The sequence below is a fragment of the Gasterosteus aculeatus genome, chromosome 11 (assembly GCF_964276395.1).
Source record: "Gasterosteus aculeatus chromosome 11, fGasAcu3.hap1.1, whole genome shotgun sequence".
NCBI lineage: Eukaryota > Metazoa > Chordata > Actinopteri > Perciformes > Gasterosteidae > Gasterosteus > Gasterosteus aculeatus.
In genome coordinates this window covers 962,259-981,322 of record NC_135699.1, presented here as the reverse complement: position 1 = coordinate 981,322, position 19,064 = coordinate 962,259, and the positions used below count along the sequence as shown (strand labels likewise).

Genomic DNA, 19,064 nt, shown 5'->3' with positions numbered 1-19,064 from the left:
ACAGGAAGTGGCAGTATTGAAATCCCGGTGCTGTGTATGCTCATCTCAGGAGACGCCAACATGCTTGAGGTGAGGAAACAGTCCGTACGTTCTCACTCTAGACACACACACACATGGTCCGGCTCTGGTCGTCTTCTCCAAATAGTGCACTGAACTCAGTTACAGCATTACGCTGTTCGCTCTGTTACCACTGCATCTGTTGTTTGCACTGTTTGTGCTACTGGCACCTTTTAAGACCATGGATTAGCTTCAACATTCAGAAGAAAACGATTTTGAAATTGAAAATGCTGGAGTTTTAAAACAATCCTCCAAATACACCAAATACACCTACACTTAATTTGGACAACATTCCCGCTTCTTGCTTGGCCACAGCAGCACTAAGGTTTCTCCATACCTGTCATTGTGCTATTGTGAAGGTAGGTCTGCCCAGTATTATCAGAAATGATTATAAAGCAATGTCTACTAGTTAATGACATGTCATCGTTGTAATTAAAAAAAAGTAGCCAAAGGTTTGTAAGAGAGATATAGCCACCCCACTGACACACTGACCATACAGCGTGTACCTGTAAATGTCCTAGTATTTATATGGTTTTCAGAGATTGGATGTCTCTCTGGGGAAAGCTACGCCCTGGCTGGTTCTTGCTGGTTCTGGTTCTGCTGCAGATTTCATCAGTGAGCTGCTGGACAATCTCTCCTCTGTTTCCCTCACAAGCACCTCTCCTCCGGCTGAGGAGGGTGCTGAGGGTCTCATCGCATCGCTCCGCGACATGGTCCGTGACAAGCTTCAGAGATACTTCCCAGCTGAGATTGAGCTGGAGAAGCTGGTGGACCGTGTGAGTCAGACGCTCTAATAATTCTCATAATGCTTATGGCAGAATTGAATAAGTTGAAGCCAACTACTTTTCTCATCCTCCAGTACTGTGCATTTGGTTTGTGTCTTTGCGAATATATGAGATCTATGATCTGAAACATTTAACATTGATTTGAATGTCTTTACGCTGCCTCTGTTTTTCTAGGCTCTGAGTATTTATCAGAAGAGAGAGTTCATCACTGTTTTCCATGGAGAACAAGAGGGTTCCGATGATTTTGATATAGTTCTCCTCAAAGCTCTCGTTAGAGGTAAGTGAGTAAATATGTTAATCATGTAGCACTGTAAGAGAAGAACAGATGTCTCCTTCCTCTAACGTGCACAGCGGCTGTGATGCAACCTGATGATCTGGATGGTAAATGTTCCTGAGACTACTGAAGAGGGATGTAGAATAGTCAATAAGAAAGGTCTCAAATGCAATACATTTGAGACCTTTCATTAGGTTATTAGGTTAAGAAGGGCTGGGGCAGAAAAAAAGAATATTCAATTCAATTCATTTTATTTTGTATAGCCCATAATCGCAAATTACAAATTTGCCTCAGAGGGCTTTACAGTCTGTACACATACAACATCCTCTGTCCCGAAACCCACCAATATGTCCTCCAGTAAATCTCATCTGTCATCTTATATTTGGTCAAACACAACATTTAAAGACTGTTATCGCTGTCTCTTTTTTGTGTAACTGTTTATTTTGTCTTAATTCGTATTTTTTGTGTGAGATCATTTATTAAATGCTTGCGAGCAGGGAGCAGAGTTTAAACACATACAAGTCATGATTCCAGCCTACTCAAGGACAGGGGTCTTCAACGTTTTCCAGGTCAAGGACCCCCAAACTGATAGCGAGATGGAGCAGGGACCATCTTTTATTTTTGAGCTTGGCGCTCTTTAGATGTGAGCATGAATGGATCTGATTGGCTGGTGCCTGTGATGTCGTATCAGCATGAAAGGAGGTGTGAGTGAACCGGTGTGAAAGACAAAGTCTTCTATCAATGTATCTGTTTACTACAACATGTTGGATTCATGTTAATGTGTATTCAAAGACAATAAATACAATTCTGATTCTGAAGACATTTAAATTTGTCTTCTCAAACTAAATTTTGCGACCCCCCTCCGTGGACACCCTAGGGGTCCGGATCCCCTGTTGAAGACCTCTGGTCTAAGGTGAAAATGCATAGCTCGTAGAATGTAAAGGATGGTTCTGTAGAAGATTCTATAGCAGAAATAGTTATCTCTGATAAACTTGGGCTCAGTATATATCCTACCATGTCTCTACAAAACATTTACAAAACTTGTCTTTTCATATTGTGTTTCCCATCAGCCTTATTTGGACCTTTCCTTCCCCCAGTGTGTGACACTATTACTGACAGTGCCCCCTGAACCCACGTATTCTCCACACTGACAACAAAACATCGGAGAAATCACAACTCTGTCCAACTGAATTCATCCAGTCTGCTTTGTTGTACAGCAAAATGAAATAGGGGTGTTTTCTTTGCATTTGTGTCAAGCTAGTAAACGGGTGTCCAGTGAAGCCAATGAGTGCACTGACGAGCTGAAACTAGCAGTGGCCTGGAACCGAGTGGACATCGCCAAAACTGAACTCTTTAATGGCGACATCCAGTGGAAGGTCAGAGTCAAACACTTACCTGGGGCTACATTGCTGGCTTCAATCACATAATGCTCATGTGTGTACTTCTATTTTAAGTACGAGGACCTTGAGGACTCCATGACAGACGCACTGATCAACAACAAGCCCCAGTTTGTCCGTCTCTTCTGCGAGAATGGACTGAACATTCTGAACTACCTGACGTACCGCCGCTTGGAAGGCTTGTACCGCTCGCTGTCAGACAGTTCACTGGCCTACGTTCTGCTCCAGAGGCGTCTCAGCGAGAGGCTGGTGCTGACTGGATCCCAACCCAACCTGCATGCAGCTGAGACAGCGCCTCTGAAGAGTCGCAAGAGTGCACGAACAGGACCCCCTTCAGCAAGGGAGCTCAACCTGTTTGAGGTGAGAAACAACCTGCGCCACAGAATAACAGCAGGTTTGATAAATACTGTGAAGGGTGAAAAAGGGTGAAAGGGTTGTCCAGCGTCGGCCTCATGTTGATGGTCACTGAAGGAGTCTCACATCCTGGGGAACGAAGCTGTTCCTGATGTCTATCAGTACGTCAGAGGGTACTTCTGCATCTCCTGCCAGACAGCAGCCGGGTGAGCAGGTTGTGGCTCTCGGGACTAATTGTCTTTTGATATTCTTTGGGTTCCATTGCAGGCTCCTTTTGTCACCAATATGACTGGAGCTCGGGATGGATACCAATGAGGTCCTGGGTGGTTTTAATCTTCCCTCTGATGAGCCCTAATGTCCTTGGTTGGGCCAGTCTGATGTTTGACGTGTTAGTAGTTCCAATTAGGTTGCTTTATATTGCTCCTCCGTAAAAGTCAAAATGAACTTGGCACATGCCCCTACCCTCGGCTTTTGGCCAAACCAAAAAGAAATCTCACACACAGTACGGCAGCCTAAGTCAGCTGACCTAATGGAACAGCTGAGGGAAGTGCATTCACACTTTTGCAGACCTGCCACTACAGTGCCTCTCACCTGCCACTGTCAGTTCACTGTTTCTCCAGCTTCAGCACATGCTTGTTAACTAGATGTCGGCATTTCCTCAAACATCAATCTAGCTGCTGTATTGCTTTGTTCTGATTGTTTCGGGGATTCTTATCTGCCCATCCTTTTTTTCAACCCTTGTCTGTGGTGCGCAGGTCAGATGATTTGGTTCAGCTTTCCAAAGCCAAATACCGGAGTTCTTTCAAGGAGGTTTCTTTCCACCCATTTTCAGGCTTGACAAAGGTTCGGTGTAAGGTAGAATAAACCCTGGCAGGTTCATGTCATTGAAAATCTGATTGGCAACAGATATATTCATTTGGGCATCGACTGATGTCAGTGTAGTCTCAAAACAACAAACACACAAGTGCAGTAAAGTTCAACAATTTGTACAAAAACATTACCAGTGGGCAGGTGTTACTTAGCGTGGTTAGCTCTGCAGTGTATGTATAGGTGTGAATTGGTGAATGATAACATGTAGTGTTAAATAGCTTTGAAGCTCTGAACAAGGACAGTGCTTTTACTCTCATCAGTGGATACTAACAGCTGATGGCGGTTCTCTTTACAGCTGACTCTTGAGGGATGCTGATACTACGTCGCTACAGAGTCTTCCCTGTGTTTGGCCCCAAACCATTGGGTGACCTAAAAACACCTGATGGTTCCTTTACTTGGTGTTTTTACCATGTAAAGAGACCATCTATTGAACTCATACATTGGATGTGACTAAGTCAATTTACATTTTGCATCCTCTCTTATTTTTGCGGTGATGCTGCAGGTTTCCCGCCTGCTGTGGGACCTGTTGGGTGATGTCTGTCAGCCTTTCTACTACAAAACTTTGGATTTGAACCCCAGCACCAGCACCAGGAAGGCTCTCAGGGTAAGTGAGTGGGGAAAAATCACTAAGAACATCAGAAAAATACATACATAATGTAATAATAGGTGGTAGCAGTAAGAGAAATATTTCTTTAGAGCTATTGTTTTGTCTTGTTGTGTCTTGCACAGCAAGTCAATAAGATGCTTCTGGGGGAGTGTAAATACCGGGACCAGCGCTGCCTCTCACCCTGGGCCGCCCTCTTTATCTGGGCTGTTCTGCAGAACCGCTGCGAAATGGCTGTTTACTTCTGGGAGATGGTAATACCCACTTGTAGTATTCCACAACTTCACTGAAGAGATGTTATTATGGAGTTAAAGTGTTAACAAGGAATTGTTCAAGTATTGATCAAGTATTTGTTGGCAACGTATTTTTCTCTGTTTCTTTGTCAGGCAGGGGAGTCGGTGCTGAGCGCTCTGGGAGGCTGTAAGATGCTGAGGGAGCTCTCAAAGCTTGAGAGTGAGACCGAGAGCAAGCTGGCTATGAAGGAACTGGCACAGAAGTTTGAGGACCTGGCCCATGGTGAGTCAGACCACCACCAGTTCTGTTTCATGCGAATCGTTGGACTCAATCCGATGTAATCGCTTAACCTGCATTTCGATGATACAGAACGATTGCACAGCACTTTGGGAAATCAGAAAAAAAATCAGTGCATACATTAAAATTAATCCATATACTTAAAGTCAATTCACCTCAGAGTATTACCAGCACCAGGACCGGAGAGAGCCTTCACATCTTCCGCCGCAAACTAAAGACACACCTCTTCAGACTCTACGTCAACTAAAGACTAACAAATTGTAGCACTTACATTGTACTTATAACGCCACTCATCTATAGCAAATTGTAAATTGGCTTATTTGAGGAAATTGTTTCATGTTCTTCTGAGTTTGTATCCTTATGGGTGAATGCACTTATTGTCAGTTGCTTTGGATAAAAGCGTCCGCTAAATGACGTGTAATGTGATGTATTGCCCTACAAAAAGGGGAAATGACAAGTCGGGATTTTCCTATTCATTGTTTGGGCATGGTTAACAAAGAAGTGGGGAGTTATGTACTGTGCTTTTGTGCTTAATCTACTCGGGACTGTGGATGAAAATGTTCCTGCGTGCGTACAGTCTTGAATTAAATAAATATTTTTTTGCCTTTACTTAACCAGGTAAAATCTATTGAGAACCAATTCTCATTACATGGATGACCTGGCCAAGAGGCAGCATAAGTTGTGGTATCATTTATGATATTGTAGAATGTTTTGGTAGGTTTCTTGTAAGATTCCCTGTAAGAGTCCTGCCGCCTGGTATGATGAGCTTGGAGCATCCACTCAATTCAATGAATTTCATTTTTTATATCCCAAAATTGCAAATTACAAATTTGCCTCAGATGGCTTTACAGTCTAAAAACATGCAAGAGTCTGTTCCAAAACCCTCACATCGCCACAGGAAAGGAATCCCCAAAAAATTAAAAACCCTTTTGAAGCGGAGGGAAAAGGTCAGGTCTCAGAATTTGGACACAGAATTTGGTCAGAACCAGGAAGTGGGAACAAGTAACTACACTGGATGTCATGTGTACAGAATGAACAACGTAAAATAATTGAACATATTGTTCAATTCACAAAACAGAAATTATTCAAATATTGAGAGAAGTAAGCCAGGTGTACGGCAGGACCACTGCAGGGACAACCGCCATGAGATAGAACCACCATGTGAGGAGGGAAATCACTAGTACTTCAGGACAGAAGTCGGTAATGTTGGTTTTTGAATACCTTACATTATTTTTTATTTTTTTTGCCTGGGGAGCAATTAGGTGTAGCCAGTGAGTGAGCCACTTTCTCCTCCCCTTTTTCTTAGTTGCATGTTTTTGATTGACATTGTTTTGTGTGAGAGTGGATGCGGCACTGGAGGGAGTGAGGACCTTGTCCTAGAGCTTGTCCCCCCTCTTTTCCCCTTCTTAGCCCGCGGCAGCCTACGGCCCCAATACAATTGAATTTGTTTATTAAAACCTTTCTTTTTTCTTTGACGACATTCCCAGAGCTGACGGCAATTGTTACCTTAAAATAAATATTGTACTCTGGGGGAATATTTTTGCTTTGGTCTGTTTACACTGGTCATCTGTGGGTCCGTGGTGGATTAATTAATATCCCTAGGGGACGATAACCGCCCCTCCGTACCTACCGGTGGTTACATAGGGGTTAGGTGTCTTGCTCAGGGACACTTCGACATGGGACATAGAGTAGCCAGGGCTCAAACCACCAACCTTGCGGCTCCCGGTGCACCCTCTCTACCCCTGCGCCACGATGACCTCAATGACCGTGATAGTAGTGAGACATCACAGGAAAAGAAAAGACGAGACTGTATGCTAATAGTTAAAGGATGAAACCGTACATGCAAGGCTATTTAAAGATATAGCTGTGCACACAAACGGACTTGCACCGAGCAGTCAACTGCACCATTGTGCTTGGTGTCTGGGGGAACGCTATCCAACGTGGTCCCAAGCAAGTTTAAACGTCAGCTCCATGGATCGTGGTTCTATCTGGACACCTGGTCCTTCCTCCTGCCATAGCCCTGCTGACACATGCGGCTGTAAACATTATTAACATCCGTCACATTATTATTACTGTCTCAAACGCACATTATTGCAAAAAGCTCTCTCCAACTTCGTCTCGGTCTCTCTGACCTAACTGGCTGCAGACACGTGCTGGTTTTGTGTAAACATCGAGCTAAAATTAGGGTTGACAACAGATTTTTTTTAAATTCACTAATTAAAAGCACAATGTTGTTTACTTGCATTTTAAACACAAACTCCACAACTGTGATCGTCTTGGCGGTAGAATTCCAGCGGTTGGAACATGTTGAACTAGCAACTCTTCCTGCTGTCCTTGTGCACTTTGCTCTTTGGACGGCTGTGTTTGAAGTGCCAACAAGCTCCCCACATTTAGCCAGGACGTTTTACAAACCACAGTCTTTTCAGGCCGTGTGCAGGCAGAGCAGATGTTGAGATGGAGGTGTCTTAGCAGCTTGCTTAGCCTATCAGTGCGTAACATGGTCCATTGGCCACATCTTCTGTTTGACACGTTGAGGAAATCCGCTGTTCTATCACGTCCACTAGAACTGTTGAAGTCAACTTTTACACACCACTAGTGTAATGCCTATTAAATATACGCACACCACAAAATAACGTGCTGGCTGACTTGACTTTGCTTTTCGAAAGTGGAGGCTGGCTAAAAGAGTGGTTTGGAAAAAAATCCGGGACAGCAGGAAGTTATTTTAACAAGTTCAGCATGTTCCACCTCCAAGATGATTACATGTGTCATTGTGTAAAATACAATTAAACAACAGTAAAAAACACACTGAAGTAATTACTTGTTAATTTATAAGATTTAGTCTAGTCTATTAATGCGATTAATGAATTTAAAATGTGAGATTCATTTTCTAATTTCTTTACGGTAAACTGTCAAAAGGTACATGGACCGTGGTGGTTGGAGTCTGACGGGACTTTCCTTGTGTCTGTCTCCATCTTTCCGTGAAATGAAAGAAAATGATGATATAATTCCATGTATTCTGTTTTGTTTGTGTGTCCAGACGTATTTGGTGAGTGTTACCAGAGTAGCGAGAGCCGCTCCTTTACGCTCCTTATAAGGAAGTCTCCTGTGTGGGGCGGAGCTACCTGCCTTCAGATGGCCACTGCGGCGGATGCTCGCAAGTTCTTCAGCCATGATGGCGTTCAGGTAAAGATACTGTTGGAATTCAAAGGCTCAGTCCGGGCTTTGGATGTTTAAATGACTCTCATAGCTGTGACTACAGTGTCTGAATGGTATGAACGTTAGATCGTCCTGACGGCTTGACATTGAAACAAATACTGCACAAAACGTGAGTGTAATGTTTGTTGGTGGCTGTAACAGGCCTACTGTTTTCTGTAGTCCCTGTTGTCTCAGATCTGGTGGGGTGACATGGAGAGGAGTACCGAAGTCTGGAAACTGCTTCTCACCTTCTTTATGCCCCCGCTCCTCTACTCAGACCTTATCAGCTTCAAGTCAGTGTTTCCTTAATGTTTTGCTATGCGAAGCGATTCACGTGTAACTTTGTTTTTAACGATTTTAATGATTTTAACATCCAAGACATTCTCACTGCCAACTAGTCAAATACAGCAGCTTGATCAATACGTCCTGAGTTTCCATCTATGGCTCTCAAGGTATCCCATCCACCAGGGTAAAATAATGCAACGCTGACATGGTTTCACACAAGAAACAAACCGCCGTCTCGTGTGTTCTATAGTCGAAGTGTCCCTGAGCAAGACACCTAACCCCTAATTGTTCCCTGGGCAAAAAGGTGAAAAAGCCATGAGTTTAAAGTGTAATGTAAGTCGCTTTGGATAAAAGCGTCTGCTAAATGACCTGTGATGTAATGTAATGATTAAATGACGCATTGTGGCAGTGGAAGTATCAGATGGTCAGGAAAAGTCAACAGAAACCCTGGTTCGGGCTCTTTAGTAGAGGGCTCAACCACTTCAGTCTTACAGGTCCCATATTATGAAAATACAACTTTGATAGGTCTTATGGTAGGGGAAACACTGGATTCACTTCATATATGAAGACCGTCTCCCGGCTGCTATTCGGGAAAAAGCTCAGAAAAGTCCTGTTGAACCCTAAATTCTCTTGTTGTTTTAGACTGACTGACAGTGACGTGCTGTTAGGGGAACACACAAATTCAGTGAACTGTAAGAGGAGGGGAGAGATGTCCCGTTCATATGTTGTGGTGGGTGTTCATGTTGCAGAGCGCTAGAAGAGGATGATAACTCTGTGGAGGTCTACCACGGCAGAGACACTGACAGTCTGGATGGAAATGATGCCACCGTCTACTCCCTCGTACAAACGTAAATTCAAATATGTAACATGATACAAATTGAATAGGATTGTGTGACAGTTTTCCTTCTCATTTGTAACAAAACTTCCTTATTCTTTGTTTGGGGTCACAGTGAGGAGGAAGCCGAAGAGTTCAGGTCTCTAAAGGAAAACCCAAAAGGTGGGTTTGGATCACTTTTCTACTTTTGGTAACTTCGTAATTCATTCATACACTCAGTGGCTGCTCTACCCTGCTGTTTTATTTGATAAACTGTGTTTACTTAGAAAAGTATCTGTATTCCACATTCCAAGGGCGGCATGGTGGTGGTTAGCAAGGTCACAGCAAGAAGGTCCTGGGTTTGACTCCGCCCAGTGGCCTTTCTGTGTGAGTCTGCATGTTCTCCCCGTGTCTGCGTGGGTTCTCTCCGGGTTCTCCGGCTTCCTCCCACAGTCCAGAGACCTGCTCTGGGGATCAGGTTAAACTGCTCGTGGGTGTGTGGATGTGAATGGTTGTTGGTCTCTGTGTTAGCTCTGCGATAGACTGAACCCCGTCTCTCACCTGAAGTTGTCTGGGTTTCACTACTTCAACTTTGCGCTGTATGAGGTCCATTAGTATTTTATTCATGCATGCTGCTATTGAACAGTTGAGTGTGAGTCGTGCTGCTCTATACAGCACTAACTGAACAATTCTCTGTATTCTTGGCAAGGAACGAAAAAGCCTCTCTGTAGCACCGGGGTTGTGTCATGTCATCCATTCTGCTGTAATTGTCATGGAAACAAGTGTCTGATTTGGTGCCCTCAGGACTGAATCTTTACTTTTTGCAGAGCTAGTTTTACCGGCATCTGTGGACCACAACGCTTACTGTGCAATGTGATGGTTTGTGCAAGTGCCAATTGAAGGATTTACTCCAGGGTGTTGTTTATGAGTAAAATGGTCTCGGAGATTAACAGAGGTTATAATATCTACCTCTGGTTATAAGAGCATAGGCAGAGCTGTCAGTCACTCTCTCCTCCACTCACCATGACAACGTATGTCCAACATACTTGGCAAATGAATGTTTCTCATTTCTGATGCATTTGAGTACTGTGGTTAGCAAATTAGGACATTCCTACTGTATTATGTGCAGCCCATTTAGGGTGTAAGACCGCACACACGATTATCCTAAACCAAGCATGCAGCGTATAGAGTAAGAGGGCCGCCTTGCTGGAGGGCTCAAACTTGATCCACCAGGGGTTCCAATAACTGTTATGATCTTCTTAGTCTTTGTCGCCGTCCAAAAAATTCCAACAAGATCAACCCGCAAACACTGATTGTGCTCGCTGCTCACACACTTTACCACATGGATCGCTGCAGCAGAGCTGTGGAGGAGAACCAGCCAACACAGTTGATACACAACTGAACTGAATAGAGCTCCAAAGTGCTCTTCTTGGCTGGCTTTAGCCGGGCACACAGAACGTGGGATGAAATCTCATGTCTCAGGAGCTTGAGCCCCGCGGCCACAGGGTTAATCACTTGTGCGATTGGGAAGTGACCCACAGACCGTCACCCGAGCCTGGGTGACTCCAGGTGAAGGGGAAAGTCACGCGTAGATGACCATAACTTCTGGCCAATCCGCCGGCCTCTTGTAACGAGTTCTTGAGGAGAACCTGGCGGCCTCTGTCCCAGGTGCTGAGACAACAGTGGACCATTTCTAGTGATCTAAGTGATCTTTTAGTCACTTTCCTATGGACCCCCAAAGTAGCGCACTGTATACTGAACTGGGTCATCATTTAGTTGTTCTGTTTAGATAAGATCAAAGTCTAAAATTCCCATTTGTTACCTCTTTAATTTTTACAACTGATTCTCCCCATTTCCGCTTACTACTTTCTAATTCACAAAAAGTTAAACTCAGTATTTGAGTTCTTGATTCACTCTCATCTCAATATTAAAAGTGTCACATTGCTCACAGAACTCTCTGTTCTGTTGTAGTTTAATTTAATTAATTAACTCAATAGTTAATGCATCCATCGGCATCAGCGTTAGCAAAGGTTGTAACCGTGACCATATGTACCTAAGATTGGTTGTTATGAGTTGATTTTGCAAATAAAAGGACAAGGTAGAATAGAAGTACTTTATTGATCCCCCGGGGGGGGAATTCAAGATCAGTTTGAGGACGTTTAAATCGCTGTCCTCTAAAGGACAGCCCTGCTTCACTCGTCTCTCTACTTGAAAGGCAACTTAAACTCCACTTACATTCACACGGAATGATCTAACAGACATCACTACATGGAGGGAAGCTGTATGATTGTATTACAGCCCAAGGGTAATCTCTGGAGATCTATCAAAATCATATCATAATAAAAATAGTTTCTTCTGACAACATGGAAATCTGTTTTTCTGGTATATGTAAAAATATTTTAATATGAACAAATTGTGGGCACAATTGTTCCTCATCAATAATTTTACCAACTTAAAATGTAAACTATTGACAATTATTTGAGCAGTTATCTTACAGGCTGTATTCATAATAGTTTGAGGTCTGTAGTTCTCTAGAACCTAATCTGAATCACCTTATACAATAAACACCTTGATGTGTGTTCCCTCTCCCTCTCAATCTGAGAAACCGAGACAACACAAGAGGAAATGTAGGGGAAAAGTAAATTTGGGGTTAGCCACTGAGTGTATTTGGTAATATCTTTTTCTGAATGGTTGTTAACTTTTTTGAATCATTTTTAATCACTTCTTTTTTCTTCAGGTTCTTTGCCATCCAACTCCAAGAGACCATTTATTGTGTCACGCTGGAGACAGTTCTGGTTTAGCCCTGTTACCTCGTTCCTTGGCAACGTGTTGATGTACTTCCTGTTCCTTTACCTGTTTGCCTATGTTCTTTTGGTGGACTTTAAGCCCCCGCCCCCTGACGGCCCGTCCACTCTGGAAGTCGTGCTTTACTTTTGGGTTTTCACCTTTGTGTGCGAAGAAATTCGTCAGGTAGGTTGTTAAGACAATATTATACTCACTCTGATTGCCACGCAGATTAACTGTTTACAGTGGTTATAAAAGGCTTTGCAGTGTTTTGGTGTCTGCTGAGCCTTTCAACGTATTCATCCATAACTCCTCTCCGGTTCACAGACCTTCTTTGTGGGCAGCACCTTTGTGCTCCAGAGGATGAGGAGCTACATCGAGGATGTGTGGAACAAGTGTGACCTCACAGCCATCACTCTCTTCATCTTGGCTGTGTGCTGCAGGTGACATTTTGTTCTCAGAACATGGCTACACTGTAGTAGATAAAACAGTAGTAGATAATTCTGAAGAAGACTAGTGGGGGAGCCACGGTTGATAGGATGAGATACAGGTCAGCAGCTGGAGCTCCGGAGCAGAAGTACGACAAAACAATGAAAGGCTAGAGGACAGGCAGATACTATGTCAATATATTTTATTATGTATTTGGATGTAAAAGTTCATAATAAAGGCGGCTATATTGTGTGACATGTTACCAAGGAATGCTCGGTTTTGTTTTCCAGAATGTTTCCCTGGTCATACTTGGTTGGCCGAGCCGTCATGGCCATAGATTTTATGGTCTTCACACTACGTCTGATCCATATCTTTGCCGTCCACAAACAGCTTGGGCCCAAGATCATCATCGTTGGCAAAATGGTGAGTTCACACAGAACTAAAAAATATGTAATATTGTGAACGTGAAAAAGATAATGAAGGCACAAATTCAATAGACAAAGCTTTGTTGATTATCAATAGCAAAACCTTGTGTATAAACCTACCAGATTCTCATAGCTGGCATTGGCTTTGTTCAAATGTTCCTACTTGATTAGGCAGAACTCTCCGGAAAACATATCTGTCATGGATACCTTCTACATATTTCTTCTTCTGCACTCATATTTGTCTTAAGGACAGAGATTATGAAAATAGATTTGACCTGAGTGCTCCCCCTCCTTCTGTTGTTAATGATGGTTGATAAAATGAAAAACTCGTACTTGTGACCTCACAACATCATCTGTCTCTTGTCTCTCTTTGCTTCTTGCAGATGAAGGATGTTTTCTTCTTCCTTTTCTTTCTGGCTGTTTGGCTCTTGGCTTATGGAGTAGCCAATCAGGCACTCCTCTACGCGTATGATCCGCGTCCTGATTGGATATTCCGCAGGGTGTTCTACAGACCATACCTGCACATCTTTGGACAAATACCCATACATGAGATGGATGGTGACCAACTCAATATACCAGCAATATCTCTGTCGACATAATTACCTTTGGTTCCCTCAATGTCAATAAAGTTTGCATGTTGTCCCTGTGCCTGAGTGGATCCTCTCCGTCTTCTCTGGATTCCTCCCACAGTCCAAAGACATGCAGCTTTATGTTAATTCATGACTAAATTGCCTATAGATGTAGATGTGACTGATGGGGAGTGAATAGTTGTCTGTCTCCATGTGTCAGCCCTGCCATAGTCTGACTAAGTAGTCAAGGTGAACCCTGCCTTCTGCCGGATGTCAGCTCTTGCTGCCATTCATAGTTTCTGTTTAACTAAATGGGCTGCAAGCATCCTCATGTTTTAATGGGCCTTTTTGTTGTTTCTCCATCCAGCTGATAAATTGGTGGAAATACCCTGTACAAACAACGCCACACTCGTTGAAGCAGGAGCGGAGCCCTGTATGAGCACTTACGCCAACTGGCTGGTTGTCATCCTTCTTGCCATCTACCTACTGTTTACTAACATAGTATTGGTCAACCTACTCATTGCTATGTTCAGGTACAACTTCATTTCCAATGGTTGTTTCCAATTGAGTTCCATTGCTGTTGTTCTGATGAAACCGTTCTCTGTATATGCATAATGACATTTATATTGACTGTTTACAGCCACACCTTCTCAAAGGTACAAGAACACAGTGACACCTATTGGAAGTTTCAGCGTTACAACCTGATTAAGGAGTACCACTCAAGACCCTGCCTGGCCCCACCCTTCATCATCATTTCACATCTCCACCTTTTTATCAAGAGATGCTTCCGCCAGATCCCTTCAGTCAAAAGCAAACACTTTGGTGAGAAGTACAGCATGAAGACAGAGGACATGGTTGAAAGGAGGACAACAATTTCTCAAGGTTTAGTAGAGACAACCAAAGATAAAACCCCAGAAGACGTTTTGACATGCACCGTTTTGAATTAACTGTTGCATGAGTACTGGTTGGATAATGGAGTTGGCCCATTCACTATAGATGTAGTTAATTCATTGAAGAGGAATTACGGCTACTGTTGGTACAAAGTCCAGCTCCCTCTGTAGCCAAGAAAGAGATGTTGCTCAGATAGCTACAACTAGAACAGAAACATGTTCCTTCTCATTGAAATGATCCATTTTAAGTTGTTCAATCTATCAAAAGTGGCTCACAGGAAGACTAGTGACCCATATTCCAGTTTCTTTACTGAGCTTTTCTATCCTCAGTTCTAGAGTTGCTGGGCAAGAAAGCCAGCTGCCTCGACGCATGGGAGGCTATCCAGAAAGAAAACCTCCTCTCAGCTCAGAATAAGCGGAAAAGAGAAAGCGACACAGTACGAATTAAAAGTACATCTGTCAAGTAAGTTGTATCTCTTATTGTGAATTTTTTTAATGTAGCACCAATGAGTGTTTTTTTTGGTTCTCAAGGTTAAATCCGACCATTTGTTATATGCAATTCAACTTGACTGACAAAAGAAAAGTGGGTATAAAACCCTGTCAATATATTAGCATAGAACTATCAAAACATGTGAAGCTCCTCCTGAGGGGCCGCATACGGAGGGACCCCGAGATGGTCCCAGGCCAGACAAGATATGTCAAATCCCCAACATGGTCTGGGTTTCTTACCAGATGGATGTGCCTCTGGTAATACCTCTAGAGCAAGACGTCCAGGAGACGTCCTGGGATCCTCTCCTGGGATGCACAAAACAATTTGAGTTGAAGACCTTGCAGACAAATAACCCAGCCCAGTTCACCAAGTCAGTGTTATATGAGCAAAATGTATGCTTATCCCGAACGTCCTCTCCGCCTGTCTGCATGTCTTGGCAGTAATTGGGCACACATAGATATGGCCCCCAGGAGGCGGGTCTGAGGAGCAGTTTAGCCAATAACTGTTTTAAGTGACATATGTTAAGGGTTCGGAAAGCCCTCGAAGGAGGCCTGACTCCTTTGTTCTCGTCCCGGCCAGAAACGATGAATCAAAAGAGTCAACTTGCACTTGCTTTAATTAAAACACATCATAAATGATCTAAGACAGTGCTTGTGGTCCTATACTCAAGACATTTGCCTCAATAGGTCATCTACTACCTGACAGGAGAAAAAACTCCCCAAAAAAACTCTTTGGGGATAAAATTGGGAGAAATCCATAAAGGACGGCAATTAGCATCCGTCCCCAGGTTTTAACAAACAAATAGGTTCAGCGCATCCTCATCAGGACTAGACAATGGGGCTCTTCCAAGAATCAAACCTAACTCAGTAAAGTCTCTCCTCCAACAGCCAAACGAGAGGAAAACGATGCTATATAGATATATACATCTATATACCATCTATATATATATATATATATATATATATATATATATATATATATATATACCATCTATATATATATATATATATATATATATATATATATATATATATATATATATAGATAGATACTTATTAAGTTTGACTTTTTACTCATAGTGTTTGTGATTTCATCGTGTTGAACTGATCTTAACTGGGACATTCCAGCTGAGATTGCAGAGGGATTAATTGTGTGTATTTGTTTCTGCAGGGTCGACAGTGTGCTAAAGCAAATGACAGAGCTACGTGACCATGACAGAAGGCTGCGGCTGCTGGAGACAAAGGTCAGCAATATCTTGTACACTAGATCAATAATATAGGTTTTTGGAACGTTTTGAGTCGATTTTTAAGAATTTTAAATTTTTTCTCTTACAACTTTACTTCTTACAAAGTTTTCTCTTTACTTAAAAATCAACTCAAAGGCTTCTGTAACCCAGACAGAGAACTAAATATTTTACACATTTTCCATATGTACATGTAGTTTTACTGGTTGAGTCTGCCGCCTACTAGCTGTATTTTTATAAAGAAAAACTCCGAACACAGTTGGAGTGCTTTGTTTCACTGTGTATAATCTGTGGGAATGTGCGGGTAAATGGATATGTGTTCATATTTGTGTGTAGTATGTGTGCATGGTGGCTCTGGTTTCCCCTCAGCTCATCTGTGTGTGTCTCTCAGCTGGAGTACTGCTGCAGCGCTCTCTCCTGGATGACAGACGCTCTGTCTCAGAGTCCCCTGATGAAGGCTGGCCGCCTGCCCTCTGCCCCTCAGAGGTAAAACACAGCACATCTAACCCTCCACAAAATGATGCAGGCATAGTTTGGACAACTTCTGAAGTCGCTTTAATCTGATGACGTGTTCAAGGAAATGTCCAATTATATAATGTCACCTCTTCCAGCCCTTGGATACCTGCACAAGATGCGGTTATGTCTTTTTTGGGGGCGGGGGGGGGGGGGGGGCCACAAAGAGGCAGAGTATGTAATCTGAACCGGAACATTCATTTGAGATGACGCTCTGTGCTGTACTGTTTTTCTTGTCGTTAATCTATAACAAACATTTTGTTTTCATGAGGCTCTCATAAAATGTTAAAACTCAAGTGTAAGAACCATGCAGAAAAGAAAAACTGCATGGTTGTTGCATGAAAAATAGGGCATTTCTTGTACAGAGGAGACTCGTGGCTACCCAAAGAACCCATTTTCATTTAGATGTCTTGCTAGTGGTCGAAGGACCGATTAGAAAATGGTCAAAATTAGGCCGAATTATGTAGTATTATTGTCCTCATGACATGACATGGCTTGATGCCTCAAAGCCCTTAAGGTATGATGAACTTAATATTATAATAGTTAATGTGTAAATACGTTGTTGGCATAAAGATAGTAGATATATGTATCTTTGACAGGTGCTGTGCCTTTTTAGTTCTTTGCTGAGGATCAATATTTTGTCTTTTTGGAGGATCATATTTTGGATTAATATTCTTTTCTTCGGTTGTAGATCTGACTCTGTCTGCAAGCAGACTACCTGAACTCTGGGATCTCACACACACATATACACACGCAATGTTTTTTTCGTTGAATCTTGAATTTTGTTTTTTAAAGATTCATTTAATTTGATATATTTGTCAACAGTAGTACTGCTGGAATGCATTGTTGTCTGCTACATTTTTATAGCTCAAACCTTTTGTTTTGAAAATTGTAGCTGAATATATATGTGGGTTATGTGCTACACTGTACACGGTAGCCATCCGCATGGAATCAAAGCCTGTGTAGGGATGGCATCATTGTTTTGCAAGAGGGACGCTCGGGTGATGTAGGTTAGAGGTTCCTCCGTCACCATTTTACGTTCCAGTCTTACACTAAGCCACACATTCAAGTGAAAAGGTCCTCTAGACAAAACTACGGTGGCCTTGAAGTGCAAAACACAACGACAAATAGGAAAACACAACGAAATGGACTTCTTACAGAAAGGGTAGGGCCTTATAGCAGGAAGCAGTGGACGGACCCTTCTCATGATCTGGCGATGTTTTACGAGTGTCTTAAAAGTGTCCTACTAGTGTTTCACCATTGTTTTGTTGTTCAATTATATTTAGGTGTTGTACTTAAAAGTAAATAAAAGCGCAGGGGGGGGTGGGGGGGTTGCCGCGGACGCTACGCGGGGGTCGGGTGCCGCGGACACTACGGCCGGTGGACGCCGCGGACGCGATGGCCGACACGGCTCGGGGACCGAGGAATTGGATGTGTGGCGGGAGTGCGTGACAAGAGACCGAAATGGGGGACACTTGAGAGCCCTGCATCCTTTCCTGTTAAAAGACAGACAGTACGTCTGTCCAATCAGAAGGGTCCATCCTCTGCTATATGGCCCTACCCTTTCCGTAAGGAGTTCATTTCGTTGTTTGTGTTTTCCTATTTGTCGTTGTGTTTTGCACTTGAGGGTCACCGTACCAAACAGACCAAGTCAGGTTTTGTTAAATAAAGGGCTTTACTTGTGTCATATGAAACTAGAAATATTCTTCTGTAGTCTTCTACACTGGTTTTCTAGCCTTCTGACCACTCAAAGCTCTTTAACACTTCATGTCGTCATTCAGCCGATCACACACACTGATGACAGCAGCTACCACACACAGTGACACCTGCCCATCAGCAACTAACATTCACACATCTTGGTCACAGCTACGGGAGCAAAGTTTGGTGTCTTCAAGGACGTGCAAACTAGCTGGGGATCAAACCTCTGATTGAGGATTGATGATGAAGTGCACTAATGGCTTCTTACATTATGGTTAATATTACATTATGAGCAAATACGTTCTAAAAGACGATAAACTATAATTCATGCTTTCTATCACAAAGGATGTAATTTGTGACAATTGACAATCTGTTAATTGTCCTCTGTTCTAATTTTCTGTAAAGAATGCAACCTTTGGAAATGCATTGATAATGATTGAGAGAAATAAATAGTTTTTATGAGTGAAGAACTGGTCTTGTGTGTTAATTATACCGCTGAGCTAGATCAGTGTTTTTCAACCTTTTTTGCATCAAGGCACATTTAAGACACAGAAAAAATCTCACGGCACACCAACAACCGGAAAATCAATCCCAAACATAGTTTCAGCATGAGCATAATATACTCTAAGAAATCAGGGAAACGCGTGTTCTATTTGTTGTGTTTTATTAAACTTAATGTGGCAGCATGAGATTACATAATCGCGCCAATTTATGGCGATTTAACTACAGTGCCACCTTGTGGCAGAACAGGGACCAGCAACGCCACCCTGGGAATTTCACCCAGAGAATACTAACTAATAAGGTCACGCAGGTAAGTATCACAAAAGATGCCAAAGACGTGGTTCAATGTACAAAAA

General features: G+C 42.8%; 1 protein-coding gene across 2 annotated transcripts in view; it reads left to right on the top strand.

The window, feature by feature from the left end:
- The window catches only part of trpm4a (transient receptor potential cation channel, subfamily M, member 4a), a 31,388-nt gene extending 12,711 nt beyond the window's left edge, over positions 1–18,677 (top strand). For both annotated transcript variants that reach the window (XM_040191244.2, XM_078084346.1), the window contains exons 7-28: positions 5–69; positions 597–833; positions 1,017–1,119; positions 2,374–2,492; positions 2,571–2,873; positions 4,240–4,341; positions 4,467–4,595; positions 4,728–4,857; positions 7,910–8,055; positions 8,248–8,360; positions 9,102–9,200; positions 9,303–9,349; positions 11,904–12,136; positions 12,278–12,393; positions 12,670–12,802; positions 13,188–13,362; positions 13,741–13,906; positions 14,014–14,195; positions 14,594–14,726; positions 15,924–15,996; positions 16,388–16,482; positions 17,201–18,677. In XM_040191244.2, the coding sequence (XP_040047178.2) occupies positions 5–69; positions 597–833; positions 1,017–1,119; positions 2,374–2,492; positions 2,571–2,873; positions 4,240–4,341; positions 4,467–4,595; positions 4,728–4,857; positions 7,910–8,055; positions 8,248–8,360; positions 9,102–9,200; positions 9,303–9,349; positions 11,904–12,136; positions 12,278–12,393; positions 12,670–12,802; positions 13,188–13,362; positions 13,741–13,906; positions 14,014–14,195; positions 14,594–14,726; positions 15,924–15,996; positions 16,388–16,482; positions 17,201–17,231 (2,930 nt within the window). In that variant the 3' untranslated portion in view covers positions 17,232–18,677. The remainder of the gene's footprint in view (positions 1–4; positions 70–596; positions 834–1,016; positions 1,120–2,373; positions 2,493–2,570; positions 2,874–4,239; positions 4,342–4,466; positions 4,596–4,727; positions 4,858–7,909; positions 8,056–8,247; positions 8,361–9,101; positions 9,201–9,302; positions 9,350–11,903; positions 12,137–12,277; positions 12,394–12,669; positions 12,803–13,187; positions 13,363–13,740; positions 13,907–14,013; positions 14,196–14,593; positions 14,727–15,923; positions 15,997–16,387; positions 16,483–17,200) is intronic.
- Positions 18,678–19,064: the final 387 nt, after the last annotated feature.